This window comes from Phyllostomus hastatus, unplaced genomic scaffold, assembly GCF_019186645.2.
Source record: "Phyllostomus hastatus isolate PE091 unplaced genomic scaffold, TTU_PhHast_1.1 phas_contig_196, whole genome shotgun sequence".
NCBI classification, from domain to species: Eukaryota; Metazoa; Chordata; class Mammalia; order Chiroptera; family Phyllostomidae; genus Phyllostomus; species Phyllostomus hastatus.
Window position 1 is genome coordinate 31,261,076 of NW_025333709.1, and position 22,095 is coordinate 31,283,170.

A 22,095-nucleotide genomic window follows, 5' to 3' on the forward strand; every position below is an offset into this window, starting at 1 on the left:
GGAGATTTTAATAATTATCTAGGAAACAGATAATGGTAATTTGGACCAAGGTAGTAATGGTGCAGCTGGTGAGAAGTATAGCCAGATACTGGATACATTTCAAAAGGTATAATAGTATGTACATTTTTTTTTATATATCTGAAATGGAAAAGAATACAGGAGGGGTCACTTTTGCAGGCAAAAGACCAAGAGTTCAATCCAGGGATATAGTAAAATTGAGATGCTTATTAGACATGCAAGTGGAAATTTTGGCTAGGAAGTAGATACATGGATCTGAAGTAGAGGTGAAAGGTATGGGCTGGAGATATAAAAATTTGAGTCATCAGTGTTTAGGTAGTGTGAAATGAAACTGAATAAGGTTACAGAAGAGGTACGTATTGATAGAGAAGTGGTAAGAGGACAGCCTTGGGGTACTCTTTGCAGGTCAAAAAATAAGGATGAGCCAGTAAGAGGAGACCAGTACAAAAGAATAAACTAGTGAGGATGAAAAAAAAATCCAGTGTATATCTGGAAAAGGATGCATGTCAAAGTAGGAAGAGTGATTAATCATCAAATAGTACTGATGGGCCAAGAAGAAGAATACTAAGCATGACTTTTGGATTTTAAAATGCTAGTCATTGGTGACGCTGACCAGAATCATTTTCAGTGGTCTAAGGTGAAGATTAAAAAAAAAAAAAAAAACTTTGGAAGGACTTTCTGGATTCAAGAGAGAATGGGAGGAGAGGAATTAGAATGAGAAAATATGGATAAATATTTTGAGGATTTTTTTCTTTTTCGGGGAGGGAAAAGAAACAGTATAGGATCTGGAGGGAAACATAGAATCTGAAGGAAGCGTTTTTCAAAATGAAAGAAGTTACAGCATGTTTATATACTTAGAAGAATGAGTTTCTAGAGAAGGGACAGTTAGAACAGTGACCTTAAGAAGGTCAGAGGGGGTGGGATGTCATGCGCAAGTGGAAAGTTTAGGCTTACAAAGATGCATGGACAATTCATTCATAGTAACAGGAGGGAAAGCAGGCTGTGGTGAAGGTAAGTGGGTAGGTAATGGTGAGGGAACAATTGAAAATTCTCTTACGGCTTTAATTTTTTTCTCAGCAGCAGAGGAATCTGGTGAAAATGAGGATAGTGGAAGGAAATGTTGGATGTTTAAGTGGGGTGTCTGAAATCATTGTTTAGAGGTGAATAAAACGGGGGAAAGAAGTAGGATTTTAGGCAGTACCTGCAGGAAATGTGGAGTCAATAAAGCACTTTTTTTCAAGATGGGAGAAATTATAGCATTTTAATATGCTGATAGGAATGAGTTAGTAAAGTGAAGAACTGATGACACAGGGAGAGAGACTATACATTTCCAGCTTTTCTTGAGGTTAATGGTCATAAGTTTAAAATAAGTCATTTTGCTCTCTGGTGTGTTTCTCTTGCCCTTGTCAAGTATTCATGTGTTTATTAAGAGTAGCTACAGTTGGATTTAACAGAGGTTGAGGTTATTCCAGACAAATAGGACAAGGGGATAGAGGTACAAGGAAGGTGAGAGTGTACCTGAGGGAGTGATTGTAATGATGGACCATGGATCTAAAAAGAGACAGGACGACAGTGGTGAATAAGGGACAGTAAAAAGGAGGTAAAGAGTGATAGAAAAATTAGAAGTTTTACTACTAAAAAAAATGGATAATACCAAGACAGCCCCTATGGAAACTTAACCAGCATGTCACTTTTGGATGTAAAGTTTCATTATGAAAGTTTTGTTTTCTGGAATCATCTTCACTTGGTCAAAAGGATACTTTTCGGAGATTGTGAAGTATTTCCCTAAATAAACATTTGTTTTTTCTGTTTTTTATTTTTATGGAGATTAGAAAGACATCTTATAAAGTAAAATTTTATTAACTTTAGGGAGAAGACAATGTCATTTAAGACATAATACAAGCCATAAATTTTGCCAATTATTACTTCTGTGGAAGTTCTTTCCTTCTTGATTTAGGATTCAGTCCAGGATTATTTATTACAATTAAGTTTCTTATCTCTTTGTTCTTTAATCTAGGACAGCATCTCAGACATTCTTTGTATTTGTTGATACTGAATTTTGAAGAGTACATTCCAATCATTTTGTTGATATATCTTTGTTATTAGATTTAGGTTTTGCTTTGGGGGCAGGAATGCTATGTAAGTGATGCTGTGTCCTTCTCAGTGCATCATCCTGGAGGTACATGATGTCACTCTGTCCCATTATTAGTGAGGAAAACTTTAATCACTTATTTGTAGTGGTATCCTTTGGATTTTTGCAGTGCAAAGTTACTGTGTTTCCTCTTTGTATTTAATAAGTAACCTGAGCAGACTAGGTAAATAATTCTGTTTCTCAGAAATTTCTAGGAATTTGAGTATCCATTTATTTTTGCTTTAATCAGTTATTAATGTAATGGCTGCAAAATAGTGATTCGCTAACTCTGTTATTTCTCACATTTATTAGTTGGCATTCTGTTTAAAAAGGGGGCTTTCCCTTTTTCCCCACTTATTTATTGTAGGCCAAACTCATTTTTGTTTCATGTGTGAGAGTGCGTGTGCATGGCTTATTTGTGGTATATAAACTTCATATATATGATCTATATATACTGTAATTGATATTCATGATCAAATTGTTCCAGATTTGGTCCAAAGAGCCTCTTCAAACTGCACCTCTGATCTTTTGATATGTCCCCATCTTTTTAATTTTTAAGAATTATTTTACTTTCTGTCATGACCAGATGAATGTTCTAGGCTTATTTTGTAATTTCCCTGCCTCTTTCCTGGAAGCAGCCATTACTTTGACAAGATGCCTTTTAGTGGGAATTGGTAATTAGAAACCCAAATCTTGGCACTATTTATACTTTTTGCTACTGGGGTGTCACTATTTGCAGGTCTTTTCAGCACCCAAACCTAGGAAAAAACCAATAAGCAATTTCAATGTGAAGTTGCTATGTGTATGTTCTATTAATAAATTTTAATCACGCAATCATCGTTTCTTTTTCAGTTTGATACCACCAGGTACTACTTTCCTTTCCCTATTATATACTGCATCTCCCTTTTCCTGCAGTGAAAACCTAGTTCCCAAGAACTTCAATACTTCTCATTTGCTTCATTTTATAATACACATAAAATGCATTAGAACTTCTATACCTACCATTACAAAAAACCTTATTAGAGTTCAAGATATCTTTGCAATTTTCTTAGACTGAGAGTATATAGTCAAAATACTGTATTTTGGGAGGTTCTTTCAGAGTGATTATATTAACCATTTAAAACAATGTGATTTTTGCTTCTGTTTATATTCAGTATTATCATTTCTCTTGACATAAGTACTTTTTATATACATAAAACATTTAACATAGTTCCAAAGGCAAGGCTTTCCAAAAGCACATTCAGGTTTGTCACTCTTTTCCCTGTTTCTTTCACTCCTGTCAATAACCAGTTTCGTTTCATTTCATTTAGTTTCTGGTTTATTCTTCCTGTATGGTCTCCACCTCCCCTCCCCCCTTTTTTTGTACAAGTTATTTTGAAATGAATTTTTATAAAAACTTATTTAGGGTAGGTTTTTATGAAACACATGAGAGTGTTACTGGTTACCCTGATAATACCATCAGCTATTGAAAAATCTAGGGAAAGAAATACCACAATTCTGAATAAGTTTTGTGAAACTGCAGAAATTAATGTCATTAACTCATAAAAGCTCAGAAATTTATTTCTTGATAACGTAACCTGAAGAAAGCCTTTGGTTCTTTTATTTCTGTATTTTGACGTGATACCATCTATGTTGAAAAATACTTCTAGAAATATTCTAGAGTTAATAAAATGTTGATATCACATCTATCTATATATACCACTAGCTGTCTTAGTACCACAGCAAATTATTTTATGTGACTTGAGAATGATACTATAGGAACATGATAAAGGATTTTAGAAAAAGCATGTCAAGGAAAAAAAAAACAACAGAACAAGGGGGGTCAGAGGCAACAATATATAAGAAAAAACATAGAAAATTTATCTCACCAGAAACAGCACCTCTTCTCAGTCTCAGACAAGTACTGCCTCCAGAAAAGCCAATTCAAGCGTTGGGAAGTGGCAGGATCGATATGGGAGGGCCGAATCACCTGATCTAAGGTAAGGCTATTTTTAAACATTGGATACTCCCTGATGTTTAGATCATCAGTGTTGTTTTGTCTTATTAGTAAGATAATAAATTTTTATTAGACTGTGCCCCACATTTTTATCCCCTAAGTTATGATTTCCCAGTATAGTATTTAGGGCTTAAGTTACTTTATAAATCAGGCCTTATCACCTCATGTCATGCCTCCCATCACTCCAGCCTTTTGTAACATAAATTGCATGGAACCGTGCTAATGGGTGCTGAGTAAATTTTTTTCTCCTTCTTGCTGCAGGCTTAATTTTTCTTTCTCATGATGCACCCATTTAAAAATCCCTGGATGCTTTACACTACTTGTTGAAGAAAATTTACCTTCTTAGTATTTAGGACCCATAAAACTGGGCTCCACTCTCTTTTCCAGCCTTCATATCCCAACTGTAGTGCATTAACCTGCCATTTTAGTAAGTGGGCCTACCAACTATCCTAGGAAGTACTAGTTCCCTTATTGTTGCTGTGGATTTTTTACTTACGATCTACCCTTCATAGAATTTTGATTTGTGTTCTTAATCTTACATTTACGAAGTATACAGCCTTGGGTGGGTGTTGTAAATTCTCTGAACCTGTAAAATGGGAATAATAATATCTTCCCTAAGGGCTGTAGTGAGAAGCAAATATTTGGGTATGAAAGTGCAATACCAACAGGAATCAGTCTGTGCACAATTATACTTTGCTTAACTTAGAAATACAGACTTAAGATACCTTCCTAATTTACCATTTGAAGTTTTAAATGGTGACAGTATATTGCGGGGTAGGGGAAGTATTATGTTATTGTTGTTACAGAATTTTAAGCTTTCTGGGCAGCTTGATGTTATATGCTTTTAATTATTTTCATTTACAGACTGTAATTATGTAAATTATGATTAGGTATCTTTGATCATAAAATCCAAAAGAAAAACAGAGGAGGAAACATCAAAATTTAATTTTCAAAGATTTACTTTTCTTTTGGGTCTTTATTAATATTCCTTAAGAGTAGTAGGAATTTCTAGTCAACTTATTTTGATAGGATTTCTTTTTTGGAAAGAAGAAGCTTAGTTATTCTCAAACGTATTTGTCTCAAAGTCAAAAATATTTTCACTTTTGAAAGGCTGTCCAAACTATGAGTATAATTCATGCAGGTAGAAATACACAGGGTGGAGCAAAGGTTTACAGTGGTGAGTATGTAAAACAGTTTATTCTTTTATTACTATTTATTGATTATTGTTTTATTTTCCATACAAACAACTGTAAACTTACTTTTGCCCTACCCTGTACTATCTTTATTAGAATAGTGTCAATTGCGTGTGTTGCTTTTGACAGATTATAGAATAAAAATTTGCATATATTACTGTTTTAAAAGTACCAAATGACATTTTTTCATAGGTATTATATAATATTGGTTGATCTTAGTTTTTAAAACTAAAATTCTCTTTGAAGAACCAATAGCAATGTCAAGAGTTATTTTAAACAAAGAAAAGTTAGATCTGACAAGTGTGGAGTCTATGGGTCGTTTTACTTTTAATATTCCTGTGGAACCTGAAAGTTTGATAGCTATGCTAACAGTATAATTTCTGTATAATGATTTCATTATTATAGCACATAGTACATAAAGAAAACGCTGGATATATGTTTAACCTGTCCAGCAACGTGGACAGCCTATTTACTGATCCCAGGAGGGCTGCACAGTTAGAGCTTTCATTTTCATCATGCTGCTATTGGTAATGAATCGGTAGCTATCTCTGTATATAGAGAATAACTACGTCCTTAAATTGACAGCTGTTTCTTGGCATAAGTATTAGATTTGGATACTAAGTATGGTTTTGTATATGTGAGAATTTAGAACAGTTTCCTAAAATCTCTGGGCCTCTCCACATTTGTAAAATGATAGGGCTAAACTGTGTTATCTGGAAGCCCTGTTAATCCTGAAATTCTTTATTTTTTGGCTAGTATCTGCTTTACATGGAAAATGAGATCTGAGAAATTAGGGAACTTGGCCAAATTCATGGCTAATTAAGAGGCAAAGCCAGGGCTACAGTCCTGTTTTCTACCCTTAATACCTGTAGTTCAGGCTGGTTGACCTGTAGTTCAGGCTAGTATAAGTAAAGATATAGAAATACTTTAAAAATCCATTGTCTTTTAATGTAATTTTAAACTATATGTTTTTCTTTTGCTAATATTTTAACATCTGGAATTCCTTTCATATCAACCATTTAATGTGGAATTTTTCACTTAAAATAGTTCGCTTTTGATACAATAGTTTGTTTCTTGAAATAAGATGGCTAGTTTACAAGGAAAATATTCTCCTATCTGAAAGTGATATATTTCATTGCTTACAATAACTATATAATTACCTCTTTCCCCCCAAAAAAGATGCTTTGGAATGAAAACTCCTCATTCTGATTTGTGATTAGTCTCAGGGAATGCAGGTAGGATGAAATCTGACACTATATTCTCTTCATGTGTTTTATGTTTTTGAAAATTTAAAACCTCTAGATAAAAGCTATTTCTCTTTTAAAATGGTACACACACACTTTCTTACAAGATAGAAAACAAAAGCTGTCATTAATAATGTAACAAATGTGGAATTTTTTTTGAAGTATTGCTTAAGTCTCTTTGTAAGGAACAATTAAACAGTGATTGAGATCATTTTCGTAAGTTACTGTATTTGAGGACTTGGAATTCTTATCCCATGCTTGTTCTTCTCAATTTATATTTAAACCAGTGTTTTTCACACTTGGTTTAATAGTGCTCTTCAAGCTAACTGTGTGTAACAATGGCATTTTCTTAGTGTAAGTTTGTGTTACAAATTCGGATTTGTAATGCTTGTAAAACCAATTAGTAAGAAGAATAAAGCAGTTTAATTAACATAGAAAATTGAAATTGGTAACATGGATAGTTGCTCTGCTTATCCTAATGTTCATTTTATGTCTGTTTTGGGGGGGGTGTTCAGTTTATAATATCAAATTTTGCTCCTCTTAGGTAATTGGTTGCAGATCCTAAGTTGTTTTGTTAAGCTTGTTTATCAAGGTCAGTGCTTTTTAACTGATTCAGACTCTTGAAAGAGGAATAGTGAAATTGTTTTTCAATGTAGAACCACTGAAATATTTAAACCTGCTTGTATTCTTATAATAGACAAACATATTACTTATAGTAATACAACTGGAAGTTAAATGAACATTAAATCTAAGAGAAACCTTCTCATTTGTTCTTGCACTACTTCCTACTATGTTTCAATCAAAAATAATGTACTGGAGAGCCGTGCCTGTACCTTCATGGCCTTTGATTGAGCACTCGGCATGTTGCTGTATTGTGTAGCTTGTAAGATTTTATGTGATTAGATATATGTAGGCCTTTATTTTTAAAAAATTCACTGTAGAGTATCTTTTTCTTCAATGATGTATTTAAAAAAAACTTAAGTATGAATATGGCAGGTAAAACTTTGCTCCTAACTCTGCATAAAAATGAGTACCCTTGACTGCCCAGTGAACACATTGGTATCTCCCAGTGAGTCTGAGTTTAGCATCTTTCCCATTGAGGCATTTAGAATTTTTTATTTTTAAAAAATATAGCTTAAAAAGTAAACATTTTCAAAATTCAGACCCCAGAAAATTAGCACAGAAAATACTTCTTGTTGAAAAAAGGAAAGGTTTTGGAGTTGGTCTTAACCTGAGCCTGGACCCTGCTGCTGGCGCTTCACTGTACAAAAGAGCCTCTTTCCACATCTGGGAAAATGAAAGTAATTGTTCACAAACTTTGCTTGCAACCTGTTCATGAATTAAATAATTTCTAAGCTTGTGAAAGCACCTATTGGAGGGCATCCAGTAAGTTTTAGCTCCTTTTGGATCTCTGCTGCTATCATAGGCTTTATCAATCTTTTTAAATGTAGTAATTAAAATAAATTACATGTCCTGAAGATAGTCATAAATACTGTGATTTTAATTTTGAACATCCTACTTTTCTAGACAGGATTTTTGATTAACAAATCCTCACATAAAAGAATATATTAAATTTTCTTATAAACTATACACTATAGAGAAAATTATTCTTGTGCTTTTGAAAGTAAAAAAAAAAAAGTGTGTAGAAGCAGTACTATCAGTCCACACAGAACTAAAAGGACAATAATAAAATATTTATGTAATAAATGACATCCTTACATTAATTAGCAGACTTATAGGCATGACTTTATTAAAATGTATTTAGTAATAAGAAATGAAATACTCATTTTTATCAATTACTTTCATTGTTTTCTTTTTTACCCCTCACCCAAGGACATGCTTATTGATATTAGAAAGCGGGGAAAGGAGTAGGGAGAAAGAAACATTGATGTGAGAGAGAAACATTGATTGGTTGCCTCTCACACACTTCCCAAACCTACAATCTAGCTTATGTGCCCTGACTGGGAATCGAACCAGTGACCTTTTGGTTTACAGGATGATGCTCCAACCAACTGTGCCACACTGGCCAGGGCTTAAATCTTGTATATGAAAGAGCAAATGTAAGTTATTTTCTTGGGCATCTAGTCTTCAACTTTGGCTATATATTGGAATTATATGGGTAGCTTCAAAAATAATCACCTCTTAGGCCAAAGAGAGACTCCAATTTAAATAGTCCGGTGTGCACTCAAGGGCATTGATATTCTTAAGAGCTCCCCAGTGATTTCAATATGCAGGCAAAGTTGGGAACCACTGATTTAGAGACTGGATTCTGGACTAGCATAAAGATGAAAATCAAATGTTAATTGAGCATCGTGGATTTTAAAATAAAACAATAAGACTTACCATAGCTATAAGGAGAACTGATGTTTTCATAACATAGCCTCACAGAGCCCTTTCCTGTATGTAATTCTTAATTAATTTGTAATTGAATTTATTATGATTATATTGGTTTGCAAAACTATAGGTTTGAAGTATACAACTCAACAGGATATCTACATTCTGCATTGTGTGTCCATAGTCTAAAGCAAAGTTTCCTTCTGTCCCAATTCTGGCCCCTATCCCCCTTTCCCTCTGGCTGTCACCACACTGTTGTTGTGTCTCTTTGATGTATATATGTTTTTTGGCTAATCTCTTCATCATCTTTCATCCAGTCCTTCTCCCCCCACCCCAGCTGTTACTCTCTTCCCTGTATCCATGTCAATGTTTCTGTTTCGCTCATCAGTGTATGTTGTTTATTAGATTCCACCTGTAGGTGAGACCATATGATTTGTCTTTCTCTGACTGGCTTATTTCACTTAACATAATAATCTCCAGGTCCATTCATGCTGTTGCAAAAGGTAAGATTTCCTCCTTTTGTATGGCCCAGTAGTATCTTTGTCATTTATTTTTGCTATCATGTTAATGATTTCCTTTCTTTTACTTACTCTAGACTTTGTTTCTTGTTCTTCTAGTTCTTTTAAGTGTAAAGTTAGATGGTTTGGGGCGGGGCCGGGGGTGTTGTTTCTTGAGGTAGGCCTATTGTAGTACTATGAACTTCCCTCTCAGGCGGCACTGCTTTCACTCTGCGTAAAGTTTGGGTTGTTGTGTGTTCGTCTCCATTTGTTCACAGGTAATTTTTAATTTTTTTATCTCATTGTTAACTCATTAATTGTTTAATAAAGTACTGTTTAGCCTCTGTATATTTGAATGTTTGTCAATTTTTGTTGTTGTTGATTTCTGGTTTTATACCATTGTGGTCAGAGAAGATGCTGATAGGATTCATCTTTTTGACTTTGTTAAGACTCATTTTGTGTCCTAACATCTGGTCCATCTTTGAGAATTTTGCATGTGCACTTGAGCAGAATGCTTTGGGATGAAATGTTCTAAATATCAATCATATCCATCCCATTCAGTGTGTCATTTAAGGTCACTGTTGCTTTGTTGTTGTTTTTTTTTTGTTTGTTTGTTTGTTTTTTGTCTGGAATATGTATCCATTGATGACAGTGTAGTGGTAAAAATTCCCAGCTATGACTGTGTTGCTGTCAATCTCACCCTTAATGTCCACCAAGATTTTCTTTATATATTTTGATGCTTTTATGTTGGATACATATATGTTTATGAGGGTTATATACTTTTGTTAGATCAATCCCTTTAGTATTATGTCATGACCATTGTCACTTGTTAATGGCCTTTGTTTTGAAGTCTATTTTGTTAGATATAAGTATTGGTACCCCAGCTTTTTTCTTTGTGTGGAATATTTTTCCAGCCCTTCAGTTTTCATTCTGTGTGATCTTTTGTTCTGAGGTGGGCATATATATGCTCTTGTAGACAGCATATATATGGATCATGCTTTCTTATTCTTTCAGGTACACTATGTTTTTTGATTGAAACATTCAGTCTGTTTACTTTTAAAGTTATGATTGATAGTTATTTATTGCCATTTTATTCTTTATACCTATGTACCTCTCTATTTTTTCTTAAAGCAGTCTCTTTACCCTTTCTTGAAATACTGGTTTGATGGTAATAAACTCCTTTATTCTTTTTATTTTTTTGTCTGGGAAGCTCTTCATTTCACCTTCAATTTTAAATGAGAGCCTTGCTAGATAGAGTAGTCCTTGTTGCAGGTCCTTGCTTTTCATCACTGAATACTTCATGTCAAACCCTTCATATCTAACGTATTTCTGACAGCCTTATAGGAACTCCTTTTTAGGTAACTCTGTTCCTGCCCTTAAGATTCTCTTTGTCTTTAACCTTTGATATTTTGTTTATGATGTGTCTTGGTGTGAGTCTCTGTGGATTAATCTTGATTGGAAGTCTCAGTACTTTTTTTATTTTTAACCTGGTTAGGAAAGTTTTCAGCCATTATTTCTTCAAACAGATTCTTTATCCCTTGCTCACTGTCTTCTTCTCTGGTACCCCTATGATGTGGACGTTGTTATCTTAATGTTGTCCCAGATGTCCCTTAAACTTTTCTTATTTTTTAAAATTCTCTTTTTGATGTTCTGCATGGGTGCTTACTGTTATCTTGTCCTCTAAATTGCTGTTTCAATCTTCTGCTTCTTCTGTCCTGTTGTTATTCCTTTAGTGTATTCATTTCATATACTGTATTCTTTCTGACTGGTTCTTCTTTATGGTTTCTATGTCTTTTTAAATTCTTACTATCTCTTTAAGTTCTCACGGAGTTCATCCATTCCTTTCCTTAGGTCCTTGAATATCCTTATAACCATTGTTTTAAACTGCATCTGGTATTTTGATTGTTTCCATTTCATTTATTTTCTTCCTGGGCATTTCTCTTGTTCTTTCATTTTTTGTCTCTCAATTTTGTCTCTGTATTAAGTAGATCTGCTGTGACTCTCAAACTTGTTATGAAGACTTTGTGATAAAAGTGTTCCATTGACCTAAGTGGCACAATCTTTTAGATCACCTGAGCTTAGTGCTCCAGAAGTGGGTTGTGTGTATGTGGCGGGGGGGGCGGGATTATGTGTACCTCCTGTTGTAGTTGAGTCATGAAGGCTGTTGGGCTTTCAGGCTAGAAAAGTATAAGGGTAAACCTCAGTTATTGTATGAGATGCTGCTCTGGGACTGTCCCATGAGTTGGAGTTGTCCCTTGTAGGCTCTTGTGTCTGCTGAAATCTCCCTTTGGGTGTGCCACCTGTTTGTCTAGTTGGGTCAAAGTCTGGTGTGGCCTCAGGCCCGTCACTGCTTGTGTTGGTTCTGGGTCCTCTTGGGTAGGGTTCAGCTACAGGATAATGTCAGATGTATATAACCAGTCATGAGTTACCTGTCTGGAGCCACTACACTGTTTACTGTTTATGTCTGTCACTACTGGACCTAGATGTGCATGGGAGGGGTCAGTTTGTGTATAAGGTTTGGCTTCGTCCTGCTTAGAGTTGGAGACAGATGTGTAAATGGACTGAGGCTCCCTGAGACTTGTCTCCATCTCCCTTTGAAGTTGCCTGGTCTTCCTCCAGAGCTTAGTGAGAAAAGACTAGGGTGGGCCTAGGCTGGACACGGACCACAGTCCCTTCCACAGATTGTGAGCTCCATAGGGCATGGCAACCAGGGTTAGGATGACAGGGCTTAGTGGGTGCCCTGCTTGGGGATCACACAGTCAGGCACCCAGCACCAAAGTAGGTGGCACCCTGTAGAAAAGAGAGTCCTCCCCTACTCCAGAGCCAAAGCACTCAGTCTCTGCCAGAGTCTCCAACTGTAGTTCTCCCTGGAGGGGCTGCTGCAGGTTCAGTATGGGTACAGCCAGCAGAGTGCTCTGCAGCTGCCTGGGGCTCAGGGGGATGTATCAAAAGTTTCCCATTGGAGGTTATGCCGGCCTAGCCCACAGGAGGGGCTAAGCACTTCATTCTAGTCCCTGACAATAACCTCTGAGGGAATTAGCCTTTGAGTGTCCCCACTCTGAGCTGCTGTCTGTTTCCTCTGCGGAACTGAGCCGAGTGAGGCGGGGTATCCAGGGCACTTGGCGTGGCTGATCCAAACAAGTTTCCCATTGGGATTGATGCCCACAAGCCTGTAGGAAGGAGGTGGGTACTTTTTCCAAGGGTAGGGCAGGCTAAGCTCAAAGGGGACATAGGAGTGGTCTTCTCCCTTCCTCCTCCTCTAAGATGTAGCCACACGCTCAGCCCTAGTAGTTCCTGGACAGAAACCTACTCTGGAGATAGAGTCTGAAAGTTGCAAGCAGCATTCTGATTTTCTGCTTGGCTGAACTGAGCAGTTTGGGGTGGCCAAGTGATTCTACAGGTGGGGGGTGGGGAGCTGGCTATGTGCTCCAGCTGGGGGGTGCAGGTCCTCTCTCCAAAGCCACACCATTTAGTCACTGTATGGATCTCTGCCAAGAGCCTCTCCAGAAAAAGAGGGCCCCCAAAAGTCACTGCTGGCTGTGGCCAGCAGACCCCTCCCCACCCCCACAGGTCCTGAGTACAGTAGAGTGTGCTATCCAGCGGTCAGAGACCAAGCAGTTAGTCTGCTCCCCAGACTGTCCATTCCCCAGGCTGGTGCTGTAACAATAGGAGTGCTAGTCCCTGAAAAGGTTGCATCTGGGTCTCCCAGGCAGAGTGAATTCACCCACCAATTTTCACCACCAGGTGCTATGTGGGCTATTCTTCCCATCTCTGTTGCTCTGGGTTAGGGATCCCTGTGTGCGGTTGAGACCTCAGGCTCCTGGTGTGAGGGAGTTTTGCAACCAGTTTTGCAGCCATGATATCCCCTCAGTTTCTGTTGCACCTGGGTGTGGGAGTTGGTCCTTTTTGTGTCTTGGCCCTTTATGTGCCTTCTTTATGCATCTTCTTCTGAAAATTCTTCGTTTTGTTTTAGTATATCAGTTCAGCTGGCCTTTAGTTGGTTACTCAGGTTGATTGCTCTATGTTTTAGCTGTAAATTCAGTTTGGGGCCAGGATCAGGTTAGTGTAATTTCTTCCCCTATGCATCCATCTTAGAATCCCCACGTTTAATTTATATTTTGTCTTTTTTTAAGTCTTTTTGTTGGTAACTACTATCAAAGATGGATTAAACTTTTTCTGTTGTAAACAGATTGGCAGTCTATTTGCTGAGTTGGAATTCTGCATATAATATTTTCTGCACATCCTTTCTCTGCTTATATTCTTCCTTCTATCTCAAATTTCTTCCATTTCCATCCTCTGTGGCTAAATCTGTTCTACATGTCTCTCAAGGTTCATCTTTTTCCTAATTAGCTTAAAAATGTTATACCCATATTTCACGCAGTATTATTACAGCCATCTATGTAGATGTATGACCTGAGTTAGACATTCATACCAAAGATATCTGTCTTTAACGTGAGAATATGAAATAGCTACATTGTAGGGTTTCCACTCCTGGAGAATACACCCTTGAACCATCTGCACCCAGTTCTTATTAGAAGCTCTGACGTGAGAAACCAGCATTAATAGATTTCTGCAAGGATATGTGTCATTAATTCTTTTAGAATAGGGTTCTGAACTTTCTTTGAAACTAACTGCTAAAAAAATTTGCTGCAAATTGTGGACTCTTGCCTCAAAAATAACGTGATTACATATGCATAAATTTAGGTTCAGGGCTCTCCTGATCCTTTTGTAGCTCAGATATTCTAGTTAAGGACTCTTGCTTTGAGGTACAGGTAAATTCTTAGATCAAGCCGGACAGTTATTAAGAGGGCTGTATACTCAGACTGTATTGTTTTACTTCCCTTGATTAAGTTACCTTGATTGAATTGTGCATTATTGTTATGCTTCACCCAATGTTGAGGAATATTTGGAGAAACAGCCCTGAAATTCTCTTTTGCTTTTACTGTAGAAATATTGAGACTTTGTCCCTGCTCAAGTGTGTTTCAAAGCACAAAATTACAGTCCATTAGTGGAGCGTGAAATCGGTTTGGTGGTTTCAGCCACCAAATATTTCTTGTATTGTTTTGTATTGTTTATTTTGTTTTTTGCTTATGTTATATTTAAATACTAATAAAATTTTATTTTAATGTTACCTTTTCTTTATAGTAAGTGTAAGTGTTATTCATGAAACTTAGTTTTTTATATAATATGTGTGTACTAGATTGCCTTATAAACTAAATATTTCTTCAGGAACTGTGTTTTGTGGTCTAAAAGTTTAAAAACTACTGTACTCCATCATATTTTCTCTTCAGGTGGTCTCAAAAGAGAAAATTTTTTCCATTTGCTTTCATCTATAAAATGGAAATAATAGTAGTTGCTACCTCTTAGGGTTATTATGAGAAGTAAATATAGATGGTCCCCCACTTAATGATGATTTGTCTTGTTGATTTTTTGACTTTATGGTAGTGAAAAAGCAATGTGCAATTAATAGAACCTATACTTTGAATTTTGATCTTTGATCTTTTCTTGAGCTAGTGATATGTGGCAAGATACTCTCATGATCCCAGGCAGCAGCAGAGAGATCATTTTGCCCAACTGTTGGCTAATGTAGATGTTCTGAACACATGTAAGGTAGGGAAGGCTAAGCTGTGGTACGTTGTTTTGTACATTAGGTGTCTTATGTACATTTTGACTTACTGATAGCAATATTTTCAAGTTATGATGGGTTTATCAGGACATAACCCTATTCTTAGTCAAGGAGCACCTGTATATATAGAGTGCTCAGAACAGTACTTTTCTGCCATATAATAGGTGCTGAGTAAATACTAGCTATTATTATTATTATTAGGAACAGCATTTTCAGAGATAATGTTTTGTTTTTGTCTTATGCACATTAAAGATTTTTGTTATTAATAATATCCTTTATTTTTACTGTTAAATAAGCTCAGAAACTTGTGACAAAAGATTGCTAACTAATCTTTTGTCCATCTTCCCTTCTCTCTGATTTCGTCACTTTAAAAATTTCTTTTGTATCTCTTCTGTAAGCAGCCCTCATATGCTTTCTGGAACATCAGAATCATCAAAATATGACATTTTAATTTAATTATATTACTAGAAATGTTTTTATATATATCTGTGCCAGGAGGAAAGGTAGAGGCTCTTGTGATCATTCACTGCCTATGTTATGCTGTAGATTAATAAAACTGTAGATATCACTGTGATTAGTTTGTCTCTTTCAGGTTTTTTTTGTACTGTATATGATCGAGTCCAGTAGAGGGAAAAGAATCTTGATAGCTGTATTAGCTGTCTGCCTTAGTGAACAAATTTGTAAGCCCAGTTAAACTTGTGCTGTGGCAGTCCAAGTCATAGAAGATTGTTATAGTGAAGCTCTACTAAATCTTTCATTTAATGAACTAAAAAGTGTTACATGAAAAACTTGTAGAATAAATATGGTTTAATATTTTTTTCATAATGTTATCAGAATAACATTGAATTGTTTAAGTACTCGTCCATGTTAAAAATTATGTGCTTTTGCGTTACTTTCTATATACTTATATTTCTGTCAAAATACTTCTAAACAAAATGGTAACCTTCACATTTATGATTAAGGTAAATTAATTTGTATTATAAAAATGCCTGGGCAAGGAACTGTTATTTTTATGGAAATATAAGGAATTAAAAATTTATGGACTTCCTGTAGAGCACAGGTGGCAAACACAAGGCCTGAGCGTCGAATCCAGCCCTCCGCTTGGTTGTATCTGGCCCAGCACCTTGTTTCTATCTGGTGACAGCGCAGAGCTCTCACTTAACTGTTAAGGAGTAGTTACATTTACACAGTCCTAAAATTATATTCAGTCTTTTGAAGGCAACCGCAAGGCTGATGTGGCCCCCAGTGAAAATGAGTTTGACACCCCTGCTCTAGAGATACACGTTTCTTAAGATTAATTTCTTATTTGTATGTTTTTAGAATGTAGTATATGCCATTTTGAATCTTTAGTAATTAAACAATCCATTTAAAGCTGGAAAAAATAATGAGACTTCTCTGATCCTTTTTTAAGATAAGCAAAATTAAAATAAGTACTCCTATATGCTGCAGTTTTTCAAATCCATGGTAAAAGGTTAGAGAAATATTTCCCAAGCACAAAAATTAGAATATTATATCTAGATTTCATTTTTGCGGCTTTTAACAGTTTGGAGAATTTGCGGTCCAAATTCCAATTCCAAACAAATTTCTGAGAATTATTCTTTATGGTTTAATTTAAAAAGATGAAGAGGGGAGAACCCAGCAATTGAGAACAGAAAAGAATGGAAAAGGAAATAGTAGAAATGAAGACTTTTACAGTGAATGAAGTCTATGTAGTAATAAATGGGGAGGAGAAGCCTGGCCTCAGAATATATACCTTTATCTGTTAAGATGTTAGAATCTGAGATTTGTGCATATATCAGAAATCTTATAAAGTTTTTAAAGGGCTAAGGCATGCACTTTGATAGGAAGTATATAGTGGACATAGCTTTATAATTATTTTAAGTTTGGGGGAAGAAATCGGAGCAATATTTATGTTAAAGGTATTTGGATATTTCTAATATGTTAATGCTAGGGTGGTTTCCCAGGTATATTGAAGGGTATAATTTAAGTAAAGTCACTCTTGATCAAGAGAGAACCCTTGGAAGTCAATGGCCCAGGCATAAAATTGGAAAGGCTTGAACTTTCAAATTGTATTAAAATTATAGAGAACAGTCTTAAAATTGGCAAGACGGTAAGTTGGAATTAACTGTGTAGGTGAAGCCATTTCAAGTGCAATTATATACTCAACAGGGCTGTCTGTTTTGTTTTTGTGTACATAAAATTATGGGGCTTTCTCAAGCTTCACTTGAGACAAGCTTATACCAATTCTTGATTTTCCAGAAACCTTACATTTCTCAAGACCAGTTATCTTGCTGGAAGGCAGCCTGGTCAAGGGAAGGGATCTATAAGCTTTGGAATCAAACTCAGATTTGAAAGTTAGTTTGTTCATTTAATTGTTACAGAGGTTAGTGACATCACTCTGGGCCCTAGCTTTATAATTTTTAACAAATACACAATAATTTTTCAAAATTAAGGAGTATTGTGAGGTTTAGGTAAAATATATAGTCCTTCAGCAAATTGTACCCGCTGTTTTTAGTCATTTTAGGAACGTAATCTGGTGACTGGACAGATACATAGTGTTTTGGTTGTTTTCCTTTTTATAAAATTTTAAAGGCAGGATTGTTCATAACTGAAATATAGATGAAGAGAAATTCATGTAATTTGCATCCATTTTTCATTGCCTATTCCTACAAATCATTTCTGTCTTACTAAGCATATATACTTTTTATCAAGTTCTTAACCACACTAAATGGCTTTTAACATTTTTAAAAAATTTAACTTACTAGATTTTCCTGCTAAACTTGCAGCACTTTGCGGTAGACTATTTTCAATCTACTCATATACTTTAATGGATTGTAAATAAAATTGAAGGTGTGGCAGGCATTTAAAAATTTGAACTTTTCTGTCTAAAGGCAAGTTATCAGAAATGTAAAACTGGTTCCTTTCTTATGTTTTCTAATGCTCTGAATAAGTCACTAAGGAAAATATCCTCTGTGTGTCAGAATGAGTATTATTTCTTTTCAGGCCTTTTAGAGGTATTTCTAAAAGCTTCTGTAATAGAACTGTGCTGTTATAATTATTTCCATTTGTTTAGCATTTGCTACCTGATTGAATTCCACAAGGATAAATTCAGTTGGATAGTATTAAAAAGTAGTAAATTTAGAAGAAAACCTATAAAAATACTTAAATCTAAGTTTAAAATCATCGTTTGAGTATGTTGACCCAAGCTTATTAATTTAAAAATGTAGTTTTTATGACCATGCAAAATAGAGACGCTTAATTAATTTAGTCAAGTTCTTTCAGTGTGTATTATAGCCTGGTTTTTATTTTAAAGTACACTGCATAGGGTTCTAGATTTATTTCTTTCCCGATATTTGCATTCTCTTTTAAATATCTATTTAAGTGAAAGTGAGTTGGTTTAATTTTTATGTTACAGGAGACTGCCTGGGGCAATTGATGTTATTGGTCAGACTATAACTATCAGCCGAGTTGAAGGAAGGCGACGGGCAAATGAAAATAGCAACATACAGGTTTAGTATTTTTTAAATTATTATTTTTTTAGCTGAAAAATATATGCATATTTTAGTGTAATTTATTCAGTTTATATTCATAGTGTTGTGTTAGGTGCTACAAAGAGGTTTAAAATATGAAGTCAGTCACCATTTTACTGTAAATAAAATTTAGAATTTACAACTTTTGAGTCTTTTTTAGTAAGATTTTTTTCCTTGTTATAAACATAATGTATGGCTTCATTGAACAAAAAGGAAAATATGGGGGAAGTCTAAAGAACAAAATAAAGCCACTGATAATTCTGCTATCTAAAGATAAGCACTAAGCATTTTGATACATCTCTTACTTGCCACAAAGCAAGATTGGGATACCGTTATATTTTTGTGTATCCTTTTTTTTTTTTGAAATTATCATTTGCATTTTCTCATATTCTTAAAACTATAACTTAAAGTCTCTTTATGATAGCTTTATTGTATAATATTGATAATATCATAATTTATTTAATGTGGCTTTTCTTGGGGAAAACAAATTTGTAATCCCTGTGTTTTCAAGTGTAAGGATGAAAGGGGATGAGTTGTTAGTAACTGAGGTAATTCAAGCTATTACTTTAGCAACTGAAACTTTCAGCTGTTAACTTGACCACACTTCTTTTTATTACCTACTTCATTTTCTTCTACTGAATTTATTGGTATGATATCCATTATAAATTTATATAGGTTTCAGATGTATGATTCTATGATATATCATCTGTATATTGTGTTTTGTGTTCATTACCCCAAGTCGGGTCTCCTTCCATCAGCATACATTCCCCCTTATGCCCCTTTCTGCCTCCCTCCACCCCTTTTCCCTCTGGTGATCTCCATCCTATTATCTGTCTATGAGGGTTTTTTTCTCTCTTAATCCCTTCACCTTTTTTACCCAACCCTCAATCCCCTCCACGCTGACAGATGGCAGTCTATTCTCTGTATCTATGAGTCTGTTTCTATTTTGTTAGTTACTTTCTTTTCGTGAGTAGTTAAAAATGTCCATAGTGTTTTGATTTTCATTACTTTTAATAAATCATGTAAACTGTTCTTTTTAGCATCTTTAAAAGTAAATCATTTCTAAAATTAAGCTAGTTTTTTCTTCCCCCACCATCAAAATGCTATATATAATATTTTAAATTTAAGTCTGTTTCCTTCATTAAAAAATAGCTTATCAGCATATGCCTTATAAAAATTACAGAACAAAAATGTAGGAAAAGTTAATGCAAGGAAGAATGATTATATTGTTTAAATGATGTGCTTTAACTAGTAAGGATTTAAGAAGTATAGTCTCAAAATACAATATTATGTTGCCTGTTTCTGCTGTTTCCTAAATGTGTTTATACATTAGAATCCCTCAGGAGACTTGTCAAAAATCCAAATTTCTAGGTGCCATTCCTTTGTAGATTTGGTGCCTATCCCTTACCTGTTCACCACAGGTCACTATTTTGTAAACACTTTTACTTTTCAAATATAAACCCTTGTTCTTAAAGTTACAAGGGTGACACAGAAAAGTTTTCTATGTATTTGGCTGCCTCTTGCACCCTGGTGATGTTCTATGGTCTCTTACTTTGCACCCTGGTGATGACAGGCCCCGTTGTAATACATTTCTGGTTCTGCTGCCATGTTAATTTCCTATTGCTGGTATCTGACACTAATGGTTACATGCTTTAATTTAAATACTTTAACTTGAGCTGGGTAATAATGAAAATACTTAGAACATTTTATTTATAAAGTATTTAATTTTGTTTAGAATATTTTTATCACTTAATTATTTCTTATTAAGAACTTCTGTAATGATTCCATTGTTTTTTTCTAGGGTTTAAATATGTGTGTGAGTTCATCACATTTGTGTGTATATACATACACGTCACGCACAGAAAATTACTCTTCACCTCCTCAAAATATGTGTATTTAAATAAAACTTTTTACTTTGATTCTTAGATGAAATGAAATTAATTTACTGAGTTTAATCACAGATAAGAACATTTATTCATCTTTTTAATGAACTATGCTCTAATTTCAGGTCCTTTCAGAAAGATCTGCTACTGAAGTAGACAACAATTTTAGCAAACCGCCTCCATTTTTCCCTCCAGGAGCTCCTCCCACTCACCTTCCACCTCCTCCATTTCTTCCACCTCCTCCAACAGTCAGCACTGCTCCGCCTCTGATTCCACCACCAGGTAAATAGTACGAAAGATATTTGATTTTGAAAAAAATAATAACCCAGGAATGTTTCTTTTATTTTGAATTTAACAATTAAAATATATATATATTTGAAAAATAACATCTTTACTGATTGCATTGCAATAAAAGTAGTAGACACAAAATTATGTTGTCTTCAATAGATTCACACTAACAGATAAATGTATGTCTTGCTATTTCAACATAGAAAAGACACATTATGTTAAACTAGGGAAGAATGTACAGATACTAAAATTAAGAACCAAAAATATGATCATATTCCCCAAACTAAAGTTGCTAATTGATTATAAATCATGTAAACTTGTTTTGAAAAAAACTTTTAAAAATACTTTTAGAATTGGAGTAGGTAAAAAAAGTTACACCTATGAAGAGAATTTTGAAATGAAAATCTCAGTCTGGTCATCTTCTTTCTTTGTATACTGGTTTCCTTTTAGGAGACTACTTCTGGGTGCCAGGTACCTGGTAAATTTTCTGTCATATTTGTAGCCACTTTTGATTATTTATTTATTAAACATTAGATCAGTGGCAATATAAAAAAATTAAAAATAATCCCCAAATTTCATACTTTCAACCTTTCATCCAGTAGCCTTTATTTCATCCCCAAAAGATTTTAATTTCATCCCCCTTAACCAATTTTTAATGAAACTAACAAGATTGATTGAGATAATACTTTTTTTCTAGGGAGGATGTCCATAGTATGTGATTAAAAAAATTATCATTCTTTATCAGAATTATATGTTTAATATGCATTATGGTTGTAACATATGTCAATTTATACTTAAGAGCCATGACCACTTAGTCCATATTTACAGGAGTGCTGTCTTTTGTTTAGTGTCAGTTACGATCAGAGTATAGAGGCAAACACAGGGTTGGCTAGTCCTTCCCTCTAGTAATCCTTGGCCTCTAAATGTCAGTTACTCTTGGCCTCACCACCACAACACCTTTGATTTCCTTCCATTGTCACCTCTGCCTTCAAAAGGATTTAAAAATTATGAAAAATGACTCTGGCAACAGGAAATCTTGTTGTCTTAAAAATAGTGGAAGAGAAAACTGGGTAGGTTAGAGGTACTTATTCCAGGCAATGTTATTTTTAAAGTTCAGTTAATTTTTGTTCCAGCAAGAATTTTTTGTCCTGAAACACAAACCAGAAGTTGTAATTTGACCCAAGATTCTTGTGTTTTTAATATGGTGAGAATTAACTAAATAAGGGAAAGTAATGAAAACTTAATGATTCATAATTGATTTCTTTGTCCTCTGAAAAAGATAAAATGTAGAAATAGTTCATTTTGAACATATTTGATTTAATGAGACTAAAAGATAATCAGTATATGTGTTAATA

General features: G+C 34.8%; 1 protein-coding gene across 23 annotated transcripts in view; it reads left to right on the top strand.

Annotated features, from left to right (window-relative positions):
• FIP1L1 (factor interacting with PAPOLA and CPSF1) overlaps window positions 1–22,095 on the top strand; it is a 73,427-nt gene that overhangs the window by 22,049 nt on the left and 29,283 nt on the right. For 12 of the 23 annotated variants that reach the window (XM_045833927.1, XM_045833930.1, XM_045833934.1 and 9 more), the window contains 2 exons: window positions 18,455–18,548; window positions 20,578–20,734. In XM_045833927.1, coding sequence (XP_045689883.1) covers window positions 18,455–18,548; window positions 20,578–20,734 — 251 coding nt within the window. Of the gene's footprint in view, window positions 1–4,020; window positions 4,129–18,454; window positions 18,549–20,577; window positions 20,735–22,095 lie in introns of all 23 variants that reach the window. The other 11 variants (XM_045833920.1, XM_045833921.1, XM_045833923.1 and 8 more) reach the window with 1 other exon arrangement.